Below are 18,527 nucleotides of genomic sequence, written 5' to 3'. Positions count from 1 at the left end.
TATAAAACGTGGAACAATAGCTACTCAAGTCAAACAAAATTGATGGAAACGAAAAGCTCAGCCCAATTGACATGTTCAAAGAAGTACCAAGTAAAAATCTCGTATCTAGTCCAGCCTCTGTTCTCTATAAAGTTTTGACTTGGAATACAAAAGTGGGTTATTCATATAAAAGGTGCTCAATGCACTCTAGCCCTGTACAGTTTTTGTTTCCCAATGTTGACTGATTTAGCTACGTGTGTCATGTCATGTCATCTTCCAAACCGCTTATCCTATATAGGGTCGCAGGGAGTTGCTGGAGCCTATCCCAGCCGTCAATGGGCGAAGGCAGACTACACCCCGAACTGGTCGCCAGCCAGTCGCAGGGGACATTAGCTACGTGTGCTAAAAGCTAATTGATATGCTAATGTGGGTCTTACAATGTGCCCTGTTGTCCGGTTTCAAGTAAGTAAGCAAAATGCTAACAGTTGCTTGGCTAATATACAATAAGATGGCAACCCAAGTAGAAAAACATTACGGCTGATTGAGAAGGACTTTACATTGAGCCCGGGTACCGGCCGGGTACCAATTCAAATGAGTCGATCAAATGCTAACATGCTAACAGTTGATATGCTAACATGAAACAGCCTGAGTACAGTACCGGTACTCAGTACCGAGGCAGCTCAATATCGATTTCACATTGAGCTCTAGGAATGGTCAAAAGGCTAACACGTATGGTAAGATAGCGACAATGGGTCAAATGTTAACAGTTGGTTGGCTGACATATCGTAAAATAACAAGCTGAGTACAGAAAGCACTCTGTTCATTTGAGTTCTGTACATAGGTGGTTACGTGCTCGAATGCAAAAAAAAAAAAAAAATGCAGCTGCGAGGTAGCAACCTGAGTAGAAAAAGTGCAAAGACTGATGAGCGTGTATTTTACATTGTGGCAAATTCTAACATGCCAATGTTTTATATCGTAACATCATGTTGTATCTGCACTCATTACGAACTCCAGATTGTGCCCCATTGGAGGTTCAAACCGGGCCTTCATCACTTGAGCGTTAGCGTCAGCAATTAGCCGGCGCCATGATTACGACAGAGCCGATTGCGGTTAGCGGCTGCGAGGCCGTCTTCGCAGCCGCATGACTAATGTGAGCTCAGTCACGTCTCCAAAGAGGAGGAGGCCGCCCCGCCGCAGTCTTATTAAGTACGGTAACAAGCAAGCGCGCTCATCAAAAACGGCGGCGGCGCTTCATCACTTAGCTTCGGGGGCTAATTTCTCGCGCTCGCTGAAATGTAGCATGTAATGCCCGGTGGACGGCGGCGGCGTGCGTGCGCGTCTGCCATTACTAACGGCGAGCGGCAAAGAATGCCCTTGTGTGCCGACGACTTAAGTAAACTAAATTACAAGAAACACGTTTTCGAGAGCGGAGGGAAAATAAACTGCATCAGATGTGACAGATGTGGCCGTGTTCGGAATCCAAATAGAAAGAGGCTTTACCGAAGAATAAAGTTCAGATGTTCTGGTTTCTTCAGACGTCTCTGTGGTCATATCTTAATGCGGTACGACTCATTTACGATTGCATCAGCTGGTAAAAGTTGGCATGCTAACATCTAGCATGCCATCAGTTGTTGTTAATGACGATGCAACTGCGCTGCAACTAACGATGATTGGAATCAACGATTAATCTGTTATTAATTAACCCATGAATCAGATAAAAAGAAAGCATGTTTTAATTTCCAGTCCTTCACGTCCAAAAACTGAACATTACCGTAGGTCAAATTGACAGTGCGGAAAAAATGCGCAAACGCAATGACTTATGATTCAGTTCCCGGTTTGGTCCGTAACATGTCAGAAAATCGGCAACAGTTGGCATCGTTGTTTCCAAATGATTGCCAATGTCTTATTGGGGATAAAAAAAGGCAAAGGTCAAAAGTCATTCAGCTTTCTTGGAGAACAGAAATCCGAGAATATGCGGTTGCATTTGGAATAGTTTCAGTTTAGCCAGGTCAGGAAAAAGAATTGATGATGAAAAACATTTGTGGCGTCTCCAACCCTTTTTCCACTTTGCACCGTCTGGTGTGCCAGTGTGGCTGTTGTTGCGATCCTCGGGTCGCACTTGGTGACCGCTGACGCAATAGTCCAGCTCATTCCGGAGCGCTCGCACACTCCTTCTTGCAACTGTGTTGGCTTTGCCCCCATTTTTTTTCTTCCTCCTCCTCCACCCGGACCTCCCCGCCGTTCCGTCAGTCAAGGGCCTCTTCCTGGAAAGTTGCGCTCCACTTTCAAAACAAGGACCTTTGGCTTCACGCTCGGCGCGACCCCGCCGTCCGTGGTGAGTAGCCGCTCTCGGGCTTTCCGATGGCATCTCTGCTTGGCCTTCGCAGCGCTTGCTCGTCCTTCATGTTTTGGGTTTTGTTTTTTTTCCTGCTTGGATATGCTGCCACTTTCGGCTATGCTATGGCAATGTAGAACACTTGCAAGTGCTAACTAGGATGTTGGCATTCGGGGATGTTCTTCTCATGGGCTGGATACTGTATTGCTCATGTGACATTTCAAACCATAACTAAATCCATCTTTTGTCAATCTGGTGTAATTGCATTTGTACACATCCTCAAGTGATCACATTTTTGTTTTTTTTTATGTCATTTGGGACTGTTTTGCCCAGGGCACAATCAGTGATCCCAGATTGCTCTGTTAGCATTTGGGACCGCTTTCCTCAGCGTACGCTCATCATAGTATCACATTGACACTTTTACGATCCATTTATCAAAAAGAGGATGTGAAACAACCAGATCAGAATATTAGTATTAAAGATTCCAAGCGATAGCATTTTTCTTTTCTTTTGGCATTTGCGAACGTTTTCATGTTTACTCTCTTTCCACCCATTTATTCAAAAGAGGATGTGGAACACCTATCGTTCCCCTTTATTAAAACATGTAAGTCAATTGGAAAGCAAGATTCATATTAGAGAGTCCTCAGCCATAGCATTTTTCGCTGTTGGCATTTGCTGCTGGCCTGTTTTCTGTGCCTGCGATATGTTGCCGCATGCATCGGCTGAGCTCTATTGAAAGTGACAGCATTCGGGAATGTTTAGCTCACTGTATGCTCGTGCGTTGCTGAGCTATTCCGTGTTTGCGCACTCGCCGTCCGTCTAATAGGAGGATGTGAAGCTGCTATCTTAAACCAAAAAAAAACCAAATGTGGGATTTTTATGTCTTTTACGACTTATAGGTCAATTGGTCGAAAAGATTCAAGCGCAACGTTGTATTCTTATCTAATCGTTCCCTATTGCGAGTGGCCTTGTTGTGAGAAATAAGTACACCAAATGGGGAAGTGGTGTTGAGTGTGTAATCGTACTGTGTGTCAAGGATGTTGCTAAATGGCCAAAGTGTCGCAATAACCTCCTCCTCCTCCTCCTCCAACATCAGCAGCGGCAAAGGAAACATATGGCGGGCCGGAGTACAATCATTGCAACAACGCAATCATGCATATGCCTTCGCACCACTTACTGCAAATGTGAGTGGCGGGAGAGCGCAAATTGGCTTGCTGGCAAAAACATGTGCAAAGAAAGAAAAATAGACCGTATTCTACAAAAAGACGACAGGGAGGACATAATGTGGTTTTAGAAAGTGTGAAGATACAAAAATAGTTGTCACATAACGAGATTCATTTTTGGAAACGTTGCAACATTACATCAAGTCATGTAATATAGCCATATTGATTTTTTTTGTTCTTTTAAATCACATCTAATGATTTAGGACAGCATTGGGCAACTGGTGGTGCTCACACTCTCAGTGGCCCCTTGATTAACTCAATTCATATACTGTATATATACATATATACATATGTATATATATATATATATGTATATATATATATATATATATATATATATATATATATATATATATATATATATATATATATATATATATATATATACATATATATATATATATATATATATATATATATATATATATATATATATATATATATATATATATATATATATAAACAGTACATGAATATAAGTATTGCTTTGGCATCTTAGTGCCATAGGGCCACTAAGTTGAAGTGAGGGGCTTCATGTCAACAAAAGTAGGGCTTTTCCATCAAATTTTTTTGGGGGGTGGGGGTTGGTGCCTTGTGACATTGTAGTCCAGGATGAAGACTTTAGAGCGCCTCGTTGTCAGCAGTGAGTGTGCGCACGTCATGGAGAAAGAGGGGGGATTTTTTTTATTGATGTAAATTTGAAGCGACTTGGCAGCCAGCATGCGGCCCAAACTTTACACTGGCCTATCAGCTTTAGAGCGCCTCGTTGGTTGTCCCAGCTTTTTATGTTTTGCTCCCCCATGTGGATGCGTCGTCATAAAGTTGCTAGACCAAGTTCAATTTTGTTTTTGCGTGTTTGATTGACAGTTGAGCAGGGCGCGGCTCCAGAGCATTCCGTGCATTCGGCGGACACGCCCGCAGCATTCAGAGAGAGAACGGCTTGATTTCCCACAAACCGAAAGCCTCCCTTGATGTACTTGGCGAATTGTTTTGAAGCGTTCAAACTTGGCGGGATCATGAGTAACCCTCTTGTCTGCCATCTTCAAATTTAGAGGACATTTCTTTTCACTAGACAGGCATTTTAAATGTTAGGTAGCCCAATGGTCAAAGAATCTCGACATTGCAATTGGGTCACTTGAAGCATGCGGCCACAGTGTGACTTTGTGGTACAAGTGTTGGTGTCATTTTGACTTCTCGCCATTGTGTTGACATACAAAACCAAGGGAAGTTTCCTCACACTGTCTTCCATTTGTGTCCCGGTGAGTGTGTGTGGGTGGGGGTGTGTGGGTGCGTGGGCGTGCGTGTGCGTGTGTGTGTGTGTGCCTGCGCGCCCGTGTCCTTTGTGCATTTGTGAGGAAAGGTAGATTAGTAACAATCCATTGTACATGACAACATGTATTTGTGTTTGGTGTTTTGGTGACGGTGCTTTGGCAAGTTCTCGCAGGGGAACAAATTAAGTAAGGGACAGGAAGTGGAGCGTTCAGTCACACCAGTCGGTCTCCTGACTAAAGCAAACAAACACAGTGCAGCTCAGCCTCTGGATGGCTTTTGGCACTTTATCGGCATTTTTGTCATCCTTTTTAAAAGCGTGATCATTCAGACTGTTCAGAATGTCACTTGTTACACTTGTTCCGAAAAAGCGGACGCAACAATTGGCCATTGCGCTTTGCTAAAAGAAAAGATTGAAGCTTTTCTATATGATGAAATGTGAACTCCATTTTCACTTGGGTAATATTGTCTGATATTGGACAAAGGCATCGCTCTTTCTCGACATCTCCTCCCATCTGCAGTATTGCGCAAAAACTACCGTTTGCCCTCCCCCGAAAAAGAACGAGTGTTAAAATATGTTTTGAATAATAAATAAGAAAAATGAACAAATGCTTTGCTACAATAAGAATGTAATCTGTTGACCCATAACTCTGGTCAACAAATTGGGAGCATTTTTTTTAAATCTAAGATGCCAGTAAACTTTTCTTGATTATTTATTCATGTAGTTGTTGCGCTGATTCCAAATCTGTTCTTGTTATTTCTCTAGCACATCAGGTTCTCATAATATAATCACAAAAATATCATTAAAGCTTAGGTTCAGCAACAGGTTGATTTTTTTTTTTATTCTTTCTGAAAATAAATTCAACACATAGTAGAATCCGTATTGTGCAAGCTTTAATAGGTCAAACTTAAAAACCCAAAAAATAATATCTTGAAAAATTGATGAAAAAACGTAATTGAAATAAGCATCAAAAATACTTCTGGGACACATAAAGCCACCTCTGATTAAAATTTGCTGTTCGGCAGAGTAATGTTTATATCTTTTTTATATATAATTGACTTACTTTACTAGATTGTAATAAACTTAATTATAATGTTGAAATTTTTACTGATTAAGAATTCATATTCAACGTACACCAACCAGAAGAGGTATAGTAACACACCGTTTAGTTTACTTATGTAACCTTTTGACCAAATGTTACTTTTGCAGCAAATGCTTGAGTATTTTTGTTTTGAAGAAACATGACTTTTACCCTCTTACTCATTACATTGTGTGCGCGTTTCCTTTTTTAGCGTCACTGCAGCGGCGACCGGCAAAGTCCCGACTTTCATGCGTGTGGAATGGTGAGGAGCTCAAAGACACGCTATCGTGTTTCACTCCAAGAAGCAGCAGCAGCAGCAGCAGCAGCAGCAGCAGCAGCAGCAGCAGCAGCAGCAGCAGCAGCAGCAGCAGCAGCAGCAGCAGCAGCAGCAGCAGCAGCAGCAGCAGCAGCAGCAGCAGCAGCAGCAGCAGCAGCAGCAGCAGCAGCAGCAGCAGCAGCAGCAGCAGCAGCAGCAGCAGCAGCAGCAGCAGCAGCAGCAGCAGCAGCAGCAGCAGCAGCAGCAGCAGCAGCAGCAGCAGCAGCAGCAGCAGCAGCAGCAGCTTGTTGATGATATGACATCAAGTCATAACTTGACTCCAATCATTTCAAAAGAAATGACAGGTTTTGTGATTGTGACGTCCCGCGTTTGTTCTTCGGCTGCCTGACAGTTTTTTGTCTTTGTCATGGCGGCCGCGTGGATGTCGGCGCTTGTCATGCTGGCGGCCGCGAACGCGAAAGCGGCGGAATACGGTAAGTGAGCGTCGCTGTCGGGGGGGGGGGGACGTGACCATGGAAAATTGCAAGCCCGAAAGCGTGAGTGCCCTCGTCGTGGCGTTGGGCTTACTAGGCTTGTCAGCAGTTCAGGAGATGTCGCCGCATTTATTAATTAGCTTCGGGAAATATTGTCATACACGATCATGTAGAAAAGTACAAAGGCTACACAGGAGGGACAAAAATATACAATGAGCGTGCCGGGGGGGGGGGGTTTCTTACAGGAAAACCAAAAGTATTTTGTCAAGAGAATAAACTTTTCAATATTATAAGCCATATTTTTTTACGAAAAGGTTACTTTCATCATCAATTAAGGTGACATGTGATTTCTGCCACGAAACGCGTGGAGGAAGGACCCAAAGCAGGAGGCAAAAATGATGTGCAATATTGAATTCAAAGAAAACAAAAAGGCCACAAGGCGCTGGAATGAGTCCAAAATAACAAAGTTCAAAAAAAGTGGGTGTCTGATTATTCCCAGAAAATGAGTAGTATTACGAGACTTGTCAGAAAACAAGTCAGGACAACGCAATAGTCATGTTTTTTTCTCGAAAAGGGAGACTACGAGATGAACGTATGGAGTGAACTCATTCCGTACCAGACTTTCAAACCCAATCATTGGGATGGAATGAGTTACTAGTTCAGTTATCACTATTCAGATTAAGTCTGTTCTTTTTCACAAAGATGGGAAACGCCACAAGATTGATTGTATTGTTTTCAATACAAAAAACGAGGCATGGGCGCGTTCTGATTACCAGGCCGCTACCGGCCTCATTTGAAGGCCTTGCGGAGGCGGTGACCGATACCGAAGGCTAAAATAACGAAGCGAACGTATTCAGCTAATAATGCTGCTCAATGCGGCAGCTTGAATACTGACTATAGATAGCGAAAAGATCATAGCAAATGTATTCATTTCGTTCTTTCTTCCCGACTAGAGGTGCGTCGTCACACCCAAACGACAACTATGCATTCCTGTTGAACTCTCTTCTCTTGTCTCCCTTCCTAGAAGGTGACAGGCGAGCATGCGCCAGCGTCCACGCGTCCAGTTCGGTGGTGACGCTGGGCTCGCCCGTCACGGCCACCTGCGTCATCCGCGACTGCCCCGCCGTCGCCGGACACCAAGTCCAATTTCGACTGGGCGACCGCATCCTTCCCGGCGCGCTTCCCGTGGCCAACGCCAGCGGCAGAGCCTACCGAGTGGTGATCCCCGCTTTCAACCTCAGCCGGGCCACCGTCACCTGCTGCCTCGGGGCCGCGCCAACACAAATCATCGCGGGGATGGAAATACGAGCTGGACGTAAGCAGAGGCTCTTTCTTTTACTTTTGGAACCCCTTGATTGATGACAGCGCAATCACTCTGTGTGTACACAGTGCACACACACACACACACACACACACACATATATATATATATATATATATATATATATATATATATATATATATATGTATGTATATATCTTTTTTTTTTCTTTCCCTTTTTTTTTTCTTTCCCTTTCTTTGTCTTTTACATATCATTTATACAGAGGTGTGCATTTTGCCGTTCCGTCATTCGCTGTCCGTCAGCGGCCAGGGTACCCGCCCATCTTTCGTCATTTTTCGTGACCAACTGAATTGTAATTGTCATTTAAGTCCGTCAGTTATTCCCTCTGCCCCCCCGAAAAACGTCAGGAAAACGGGCCATCGGTGACGGACCGACGGACCGTCACAGACGGACGCGGTTCTTTGTGAGGATTAAACTGACGGATGAAGCCATACTTTCGGCGTTCGTCACTCCGTCTATTTTAAAAGGTGTCCCGTCATTCGTCAACAAAACCGACATGCGTCAGTCTGACGGAATGCATATATATATATATATATATATGGTATGTATATACCGTATATGTGTGCGTAGACTGTATAGATACAGTCGACGCACTGTGCGTAATATTGTTTGTATGCATTTTCCTAAACTTCAGACCCACCTCCAGCGCCACAGAACGTGAGCTGTCAGGCCAACCTGTCCACCCACGCAAGTCTGACTTGTAAGTGGGAAGCAAGCCTGCCGGACTCCCACCTGCCCACAAAGTATAGCCTCCACACGCACATAAGGTAAATATTCCAACGTCAGCCTCGAAAGCTGAGTATAAATGTCACTCACACTTGGTGGGATTCGGACACTGTCAACTATTCCTCTGGCTTGTTTCATTTCAGCGATTTAAAGCAGAACCGCACATACCAGCTGGCGCCGGGGGTCCGCAGCTATAGCATCCCTCGCTCCGACTTTGTCTTCTTCTCCGAAATGCAGATATACGTGAAGGCCGTCAACGGGCTCGGAGCCACGAGCTCGGCGCGTCTGACTTTGGAACCCGTCAGCTCAGGTAGTCGCTGTGCCGAGGCTTTCTCGACGGCCTCTTCCTCCAAAGTGCAGAAAAGAAGGACGCGAGCTCCTTCGCCACAACATGTACTGTGTTCATATTGCTCAATTCGGACGTATGTGAATGTTTTGGGGGGGGGACACATCAAATTCAACATAAAAGTGGAGTCCATCATTGTAGAATAATTTATTCGATGTGATGGGACAAGCCGAAAGTCGCGACAAAAACAAGATACTATGACCTAGACGCTACGTTTTCACAGGGATTTTAATTCAATAAGAATATTCGAATTGAGGTTTTCTGCCGACCGCGCGTTGCGCTGTAAAACGCGATGACAAAAATGCCGAGGAGAACGGCCGAACTTTATTTGGAGTTGATCGGAGCCAATGGCGGCAAGGTGTGTGATGACTCCCGTTTAACATGACTCGGAATGTGCTTTGTTCATTCTGAAAACAAGCCCATCCCAAGTTCGAAGGGGGTGCGCACACTTTTGCAACCACACTAGCGCTCATATTTTTACTCACCCTTTGACTTTGTAATTGAAACGCAAACCCCCCAAATCTTTTGGAGTTGCACAGCATAAAGGCCGCATTAAAAGGAGAAAACGTTTTCAACCGATGGATCTCGGTCTTATGTGACGGAAATGTTGCATTTGAACAGGGCTGTGCCGACTTTTGTCCGGTGAAAAAAAATCTCAAGACAAAGCAAGCCTTGCGATTGTGATGAACTTGTGGGATTTGCCCTTTCCTTGCAGCCAAGTTTGACCCGCCAAAGATCGTGAAGCTGCAAGCGTGGCGCGCCGGCTGCCTCAGGCTCATCTGGGACTTTTCCCAGTTCCAGGCCTGGATGAAGGACTCTGTCGGTCTTCAGGTCCGCCTCAAGCCGGAGGCGAGCGGCTCGTGGAGCGAGCGGCCAGTAAGTCGCCGCTCCGCTCGTCTTTTCCAATGGGCTACCTTGATTTAGGTTGCGATTTCTTCCTGGATCTCAACTTATCCTGCTATCGTAGCCGTTGTGCCGTCGGAACGCCGCTAAGCCGTTCCTGCCTCCCCCCTCCCACCATTTTTTCGAGAAAAACACAAGATAAATATGCGTATATAATACAAGGGAAGATCTGGAAATCAACGGCTTTCGTGAAGTCTAATTAGAGTGACCACGCGAGTACAGTGACACCTGAGTGTTCGTGCGGCCTGTTTTTTATTTGATTTCATTTTGTCCGAGTTTGGACAGAGCCGCTCGGTTGAAATTGCTCTGTAGCAAACTGGTGACTTGGGGGTGATTTTCCGGAACGGAGCGGCCGCACAAGCGGCGGCTGGCCATTGGCAAACGTGCCGATCTCTGGATCCCGGTACTGTTGTGGTTTGATGCCGAGTGACCGTTTCAGACGCTGGGGCAGGCCATGCCCAAGAGGCACGTGTACCAGAGTGGTCTGCTGCACGGCACAAAGTACGTCGCCCAGATCCGAGTCAGATACCTGCAAAGCCCCTGGAGCGACTGGAGCGACGCTCGGTCGGCCGTCACCCTGGAGACCGGTAGGCCTTGGACCCGGAGCCATTCCGAGCTCATATGGGGGTGGGGGGGGGGGGGGGGGGCGGGGGGAGTGGGGCGTGGGCCTGAAGTTGCACAATTCCGTCCCGTCGGCTCAAAGCGATGGTAAACGTGGAAGGCCACGACCAGGCTGCAAGCTTTGGCATCAAACGTGTCCCCTTGTCTCGCTTTACTGGCACGTCTCGTTCCGACCGATGTTTAGCGGTCACGCCGCGTCCTTTCCGGGGTTTCCGGCAACGGGACGTAGGAAGTCCTGCGTTGAGTTGATCAGAAAGTCTTGACTGCTTCCAGCCCCCACTGGCGCCCTTGACACGTGGATGAGGCTTACTGGGAATCTCATGCACAAGCAACTCCGAATGCTCTTGTTTTGGAAGGTAGGCATTTTTTTGGCCTGGCCCCACGCGACGTGACGTGCGTTTCCAGTAGCTGTCCTCAGCAGAAGCGGTTCTTTCTTCTTTTTTCTTTCTTCCAGCCGTCGGAACGATTTCGAGCCAACGGCCGGAACGTGACTTATGTGGTCTCTGCGCTAAAAACGCCGAATGCGAGGGGGAAGTTGTGCGCCACGGCCGGGAATCACTGCACCTTCCGTGTTCCCAGGAAAGCCAGGAAAGTGTATCTTGTCGCTCTGAACGCGGCTGGAAAGTCCCCCCCTACGTCGGTCCCAATCTACCGTCCCTTAGGTACGACCGGAAAGAGGTTGCTTCGGAAAATGCCTCCTTTGTGACAATGTCCGTTGCGTACCCGCAGCCGGCCAGCTGCTATCGGACCTGAGCGCCACCGCCGCCGGAAACGGCTCCGTGCTGGTCCGATGGCAGAACGCGCCGTCGGCCGCTCTCCTCGATTACGTCGTGGAATGGAGACCTCTGTTGAACAGCGACCTGTCCCTCGTTCACTTTGAGACTGCCAGACGGAATCTATCGAGTCTTGTGCTAGCAGGTATATTTCTGCGTCTGTGTCTTGTTCTGTGACGTGATCATGCTTATCGTTATTTTGCATGTGGGCAAATGTAACACATCGGACCCGTACCGAATCGTCTCGCGTCATTCTCAAAGTCAACCGTATCGCTTTGGAATCGGAACGCAAATTGATCTCGTAATTGGAGTGAATTGCGGCGTATATGGACCCAATCGCATTTTATGGTCATCGAAATGAAGCGCGCCGCATCCTAATCGCGGTCGGCGGTATCCTATTACATCGTAGGTGGAAGGACTTCAATGGTAACTGGAGCTAATCGTTTCCCATCTTATCTGGAATGAGCCATTGCCGTAATTGGAGTGAATTTTGCCTCGAGTGAATCGTGTTGCGCTGGTCTTGTAGCGAATGGTATCGCAGTATAATTGCAGGGACTCAAATCGCCGCATACTTTGAATAAATCATTTCACAATTGAATCGTATGGCGTCGCATTTGCAGCGAAAGGTACTGCACGGTAATTGGATTGCATCGTTCGTAATTGGGGATGTCGCCTTGTCACATTGTAATCGGAGTCAGTCGTACCATATTGGGATTGGAGCGGATTACGGCATATTGCATCCTCAATCATCATTGGTTCAGTACATATACGCCCAGGCAAAATTCTCTCGAGCACTCCACGTCCTGGTCACCGCCTCTTCCAACTCCTTCTCTCAGGCGGGCGCCCACAAAAACCAGTAGCTTCTTGCCATGAACCCATGGAGCGGATTGTATCATATGCTAATGGTATCGTATCGTAACTGAAATGAATGTTGTCTCCCCATAAACGGAATCAATCGTGTCATGTCGCGATTCGAATGCGCGGTATTCGGTTGTCCTGCATTTTTAACAGGCGATGTTTCTTTTCGGACCGTGGCGGCCCCGGTCGGCCCCGGTCGGCCCCGGTCGGCGGTGGCGCACACCGTATCTTTGGCGGACCGGCAACCATTCAGTGAGCGGGGACCGGGGTAGCTGATTTACGTTCCTGATCGGGATGCATATTCCCCGCTACGAAAAAACCCTACGATTCTCCTTGTTGACCGCTGTTTGGGGACCGCTGAGAGATTAAATAGGAGCCCCGTACGGGTAGGTATTGGCCAATTTGGTCCATGAGATGCGCGGCGTAAATCCACTTTTTCACTTTCACATGCCAGCCGTTGTTATGCTACTCACCACTGGGTGCTCGTCTCACTGCACGCCCAGGAATGAGCTTCCTGTTACACCCTGTTGGGAGCTTGCGGATACACTCCAGCAACCTCCCTCGCTCTCCCCCACAGGCAGCTTTGAGCCGTACAAGCCCTACGGGATCTCCGTGTATCCCAGATTTAAGGACGGCATCGGCCCACCTCGGACTGTTCAAGCCTACTCGCTGCAAAAGGGTGAGTCGCTCAAGTTGGCTGAGGCAGGCCGGCCTGAGGTGCAACCAAAGGGGGAGGACATGCAGACATGAGTTGTGTGATGTAACAGTGCCCTCTTGTGGCTGCAAAGGAAACTGTTGGCCGCCCTCAACTCTTACTGTAAGGCGAGATCATTCAAATATGCATTAACTCTATTTTTGGTGTTTCAAGGAAAATATCATGTATTACGTTATTTCACTTGTTTTATTTGACCCTTTTAGCGCAACACATATGAATTGGTCATTAACGACTAATAAATACATTCAATGCAATACACTATTGATCAAATACATTCAATTCCTAGTGACATATTGATTAAAAATGAGCCCAATATTTTTCGCATTTTGAAAAAAACGCTTTCACGCTGTAGTCACACTTGGAATTATATGGTCAATTCAATTGGCCTGGTGTTTATTTTCCCCCCAAAAATGACTCCTGAACTACATCATTCATTCGTAGAGTACATTTAATTATTTATTACTTATTATCTATTGCATTTTTTCCCAATTAATTTTCATAAATCTCATTTCGAAAAAAACGTTCATCATTGAAATGACTAATTATTCAAATTATACATTGAATTGCTTCGTTCACTTCATTTTGACACATACTCAATAATTGTCGATTTATTGAATCAATAATGATTAGGTTTGACGTAATTATTTTAGATTGTATTCCACAATTGACCTCATCACTTAAACAAAATAAAAGATTCAACATTTGATGACTCGTTGAACACTTGGTCATTTTCCCACATTTGAATACATTGTTTTAGATTTGAATGAGGAAGTGTACATTTTAATGAAACATCTTTTGAAGAAAATTAAAACACTGAAATTCATATTTGAACAAGTTCATACTTCAACAATCTATTTAACTGGCTTTGCTTGTCTCATTTTGGCTATAGTACATTAGAATGTCAGTCCATGTGTGTTTCCTTATGATGGCCGTTTTAATCCATGCTAATCCAGCAAGGAATCATGTGGCTTTACTGCCTCACAACCAAACATGGTTTCCTGCCCTTACAAAAAAAGCAACAGTATATTTTAATGACCATAATAATCACCAACCATGATCTTTTTTTGAAGCTCCGTCGGAGGTTCCAAAGATAAGAATGAAAAAGAACTGGCGGTACCATGTGGAACTCACCTGGGATGAAATCCCTTTGGAGCGGCGGAACGGGATCATTCAAAGCTACAAATTGTTTTACTGGGACGAGACACAAAGGGTACAGGGTAGGCAATCTCGTATTTCAAGAGAATATTTGGTGCGCTTCATCCGGTGTCAAGCATGAACACGTGGCTGTCATTTCAGTGGCGAAAGGAGATCTGCAAGAGCGAAAAGTGGTCCTAACGGGCCTCAACTCCTTGTCCGTTTACGACGCCGTCTTGGTGGTCAGCACGCATGGCGGAAGCCGGAACGGGTCCATGGTTCATTTTGACATCAAAGAAATGGGTTTGTATTAGATTGCACTTGTTTCAATCAAGTTGGGAAACAATACGGAGCAGGGTACTTGCGGCTCGTTGAACTGAAAATAATGGCAAAAACGTCTTGTGTTTGGGTTTGCGCTGCCAGATATACTTCCAAACGTTCCAAGTTTGTTTTTTTTTTGGCTTACTTTGAAAATTCCAGATGAATTCAGCAGACAATTGAAAGTACTCGAGTGGATGCTATACAAAGATTGCAAGAATGCCTGGAGGTGTATTAGCCATTTGTAAATGGACAAGCTGAGAACTAAACGGCCATTATTTTTGTGGGTTTGTTGAAGGCATTTATTTTCTCACAAAATGGTTGTTTGGGTATCATTGAGCAAAACAAATTGGCAAGCCTAAGGGGTGCGCCGATACCAATGTCACTTTGGGTATTAGTGCTGATACTGTACGTTTGCACTAATGATTCATTATTGTATTATGATTACTTTTGCTTCGATTTGCAATGGTGGCCGTGAACTCAACTCAACTCACTTGACAATTAGTGGCACTTAGTAAATAATTCTTCATTAAGGGGCTTCAAGCTGTTCACTGCCAACCCCAGTTGGAAGTTACCATCAAGCTTAACATAAACCTCGGAGATTATTTAAATACCTCGGGTATTTAAAACAGCCACATAGCTTATCCTGTAGTCTGCTAGCTTAGTGCTAATGCTAACACAGAACGGGATTGCTAGCTAGCAGAACAGTCAATCAATGATCCTGTCCCTCAATGGTCATGTTAACTTATGTCTGAATTTCCACCACATCTACTTTGTAACCACCCTACCTGTTGAAATTTGAGTCAGGGTTCAATCAGGGTTCCCTTCTAACTTTGTGAGATATATCGCTATCCAAGCACATAAACATCTTCTTTTCCGCTGACCCTCAACACATTCACAGTAGAGAAGTATGCTAACATTTTCTTTCAATCCATTTACCCTATTTGCTCTGCCTCGGTCAAATGACATGGTTTTTTTTCTCAACGTTTTTTGTAACTAACTACATATAGTACAACGAGCAACCCTCATGTTCCCTTTGTGTTTTTGTCATCTTAGATCCTGTCTTTTCCTTGACAATTGTGGCCGCCGCTTGTGCTTGTTTGTGTCTGGCGATCATTTTTCTGGTCAAAACCTGTTCCTCCAAACATAATCGGTAAGTGAGACGGAAGCTAGCTGCGCTCTGCCGCTCCATTCAAGTTGTGACTGCGTTGTGTGTCATTCGTTCCTCATGGTCCCTTTTCTACAGGCTGAAAGTGCGTTTTTGGCCCGACGTTCCGGATCCCGCCAACAGCAGCATCAAAAGCTGGACCTCCGAATCCACACAGGTGACCCGTCGGCATTGTCTGATGGCCGCGCAGCAAGCGCAGGCTGACACGCCGCAGTACAGCTCACCTCCTAACGTTATGCTTGTAAAAAGCTCTCAAACATACCTTGTGGCGAGTGTTAAAAGTTGCGCGTCCGTTACAAATAGATGCCCACGACTCTCCACTGTCCACTGTATCGACATGCAAGCGTTTGCACGTTTTGCAGGATATCCGATCTTCGTGGGACTTTGAGGAGCCAAACCCGATTTATCTGTCCCACCTGAGCTTCCTGGAAATACCCCAGAAGCCGAGTAAGGAGGAAGACGTCAGCGCTTGGCTGAACAGCGCAGAGGACACCAGCGACCTGGGGGAGTCCATCTGCGGCTCCCCGTTCATTGCCGGTTTCAGCTCCTCCAACAGCGACTCGGTGCCCTACGCCACCGTCATCTTCCCCGCCCCGCACCCTCACGAGTACCTGCGCTCCGAGTCCACGCAGCCCCTGCTGGAGTCGGAAGAGTTAGGGAGGCCCAAGTGTTACCAGAACGTGGACGCGGCCAAAGGCTCACAGTGCTTTTTTGGACCGTGCGGGCCCGGAGAGGAGGCCGACGCAGCCGCCGTCCAGTGGGAGGACTTTCCTTTCCTTAGAGCGTTAGCCATGAATGACACTCAGTGATTCCAAATGTTTGATTTGACTTGTACAGTCACGCGGAATACAGCCGGTGCCTCGACTTAGGAGTTTAATTCATAGCCACAGTCAGCACTCAGACACTTGCTTCTCAAATCCTCTCTTCCTATTCAAATCCAAAGAAAATGCCCCCAGAGATGGCTAAAAACGGGTGGATTGGTTGCTTAACTCAGATTCCACAAACACAATCTTAATCAGAATGCCTTGTTTCAACTAGCGGGCCTGCATAGAACATATTCTTGAAAAAAAATATGCTTGGGTTGACTCCCACTTTAAAGCGGAAGTCAACCCAAACATGTTTGAAAAAAAAATATGCTTGGGTCCCCAAACATGTTTGGGAAAAAAATATGCTTGGGTTGACATCCCCTTGAAAGCGGAAGTCAACCCAAACATGTTTTTTTTCTTCAGAATATCTTCTATGCAGACCCACTAGTTGAAACAAGGCATTCCGATCAATATTGCGTTTGTGGAATAAGTGGTAATCCTCTCGTTTTTATCCATCTCCGGGGGCGGACATTTTGTCTTCTGTCGACTGAAAATGACATCACAACTGCTCACAACGACCAATCGTGGCTCAGTTTCAGAAAACAGGTCAGCCGTGATTGGTCGCTGTGAGCAGTTGTGATGTCATTTTCAGTCGACAGAAGACAAAATGGCCGCCCCCGGAGATGGCTAAAAACCAGTGCATTTTGCTGCTTGATTTATATTCCACAAACGCAAAATTAATCAGAATGCAGTGTTTCAACTAGTGCGCCTGCTGGGAATATATTCTTGAAAAAAATATGTTTGGGTAGACTTCCGCTTTAAATCTAACGCCATAAACGTTTGCGTTTCTCCTGCCGAACTGGTAAAAATGTTATAATGGTTGACTCGAGCTACAAACTTGTATGTATAAAATTTCAAGTATTTGTTAACAAAACGTGTTTTCCCTCCGAATAACCATTAACCACAATCCTTGCAAAAGTAGCAGTAATCTATTATTTTATTTTTTATTTAGTAACTCAGAACATACAAATGCAACAGCCAGGGGGGGTGACAAACATAGAGGCAAAGAAATATATTACATAAATATATTCGAAAGCGTGACGTCCTCGGCAGGCGCGCAGGCCACCGAAAGACCCCGATACAATCTTGCAACCCGATCACATCTGGTACCCACACCCGTCCTGTGAGCACATTCAGTATATAGATAATCAGCAGGCGCATGCGAAGGCGGGAGCCTGTCTGTGATGCGGGTCCGGTTGTTTCATTCATTCATTCATTCATTCATTATCCAAACCGCTTATCCTCACAAGGGTCGCGGGGCGTGCTGGAGCCTATCCCAGCTGTCTTCAGGCAGTAGGCGGGGGACACCCTGAATTGCTTGCCAGCCAATCGCAGGGCACACAGAGACAAACATCCGCACTCACAATCACACCTAAGGGCAATTTAGAGTGTCCAATCAACTTACCATGCATGTTTTTGGAATGTGGGAGGAAACCGGAGTACCCGGAGGAAACCCACGCAGGCAGGCACGGGGAGAACATGCAAACTCCACACAGGGAGGCCGGAGCCGGGATCGAACCCACGACCTCTGAACTGTGAGGCGGACGTGCTAACCAGTCGATCACCGTGCCGCCCCCCGGTTGTTTCAATAAATGTATAAATACCCGAGTCTGGGTGCCACGTTCACGGCCATCTAACAGGCCGGGTCTGCACTCTAGTATGGAATCTTATAAAAGATACATTATCAACATAATTAATATAATGTAAAGAATTAAACCCGTTGTGCATGCGTCATGATTCCATGCTCTTGTGCTGATCTAGTCACCAGGGCACCAGGGGGCAGTATAATACAGACAGACATACGTACATACATAGTACATAGATTTAACGACTACACAGTCCCTCGCAACTAAGCGGCAGTAATATTTCTCTTTTTTTTTTTTTTTTTTGCTTTTTTTTTAGAGGATAAGGAATACATACCTGTGAGTATTGTTGTATACTCTGTCTACATGTGTTTCTGCTGGTTGTGTTCCAATAGAAGTTGTTTAAAAGTACAGTAACACTGATGCCAGTTCCCCTTCACTGTCTATATGGAGTGATTAATTCTTATGAAAATGTTTTGATTCCATTGATGATTTGATGATGTACATGTCTTATCCTACTTTTTTTTTTAAAGGCA

At 45.6% G+C, this 18,527-nt stretch overlaps 1 protein-coding gene across 1 annotated transcript; it reads left to right on the top strand.

The window, feature by feature from the left end:
- Window positions 1-6,425: 6,425 nt before the first annotated feature.
- On the top strand, window positions 6,426-16,784 carry csf3r (colony stimulating factor 3 receptor). Its single transcript, XM_086038969.1, has 15 exons — window positions 6,426-6,638; window positions 7,663-7,953; window positions 8,615-8,747; window positions 8,850-9,016; window positions 9,768-9,928; window positions 10,395-10,542; window positions 10,850-10,932; window positions 11,031-11,238; window positions 11,306-11,494; window positions 12,785-12,886; window positions 13,993-14,139; window positions 14,219-14,359; window positions 15,431-15,527; window positions 15,621-15,699; window positions 15,905-16,784. The coding sequence occupies exons 1-15, from the start codon at window positions 6,572-6,574 to the stop codon at window positions 16,349-16,351; spliced, it is 2,460 nt and encodes an 819-aa protein (XP_085895095.1). The 5' UTR covers window positions 6,426-6,571; the 3' UTR covers window positions 16,352-16,784.
- The last annotated feature ends 1,743 nt before the right edge of the window (window positions 16,785-18,527 follow it).

The sequence above is a fragment of the Filicampus tigris genome, chromosome 8 (assembly GCF_054856515.1).
Source record: "Filicampus tigris isolate MCC_2025a chromosome 8, RoL_Ftig_1.0, whole genome shotgun sequence".
Classification (NCBI taxonomy): domain Eukaryota; kingdom Metazoa; phylum Chordata; class Actinopteri; order Syngnathiformes; family Syngnathidae; genus Filicampus; species Filicampus tigris.
Note: the sequence above shows the minus strand (reverse complement) of the source record. Positions and strands in the feature narration are given on the sequence as shown.

Coding starts and splice junctions, on each gene's coding strand:
- csf3r (XM_086038969.1), top strand. CDS start 6,572: ATGGCGGCCGCGTGGATGTCGGCGCTTGTCATGCTGGCGGCCGCGAAC. Junction 8,748..8,849: donor AGCCTCCACACGCACATAAG/GTAAATATTCCA, acceptor GTTTCATTTCAG/CGATTTAAAGCAGAACCGCA. Junction 10,933..11,030: donor GAATGCTCTTGTTTTGGAAG/GTAGGCATTTTT, acceptor TCTTTCTTCCAG/CCGTCGGAACGATTTCGAGC.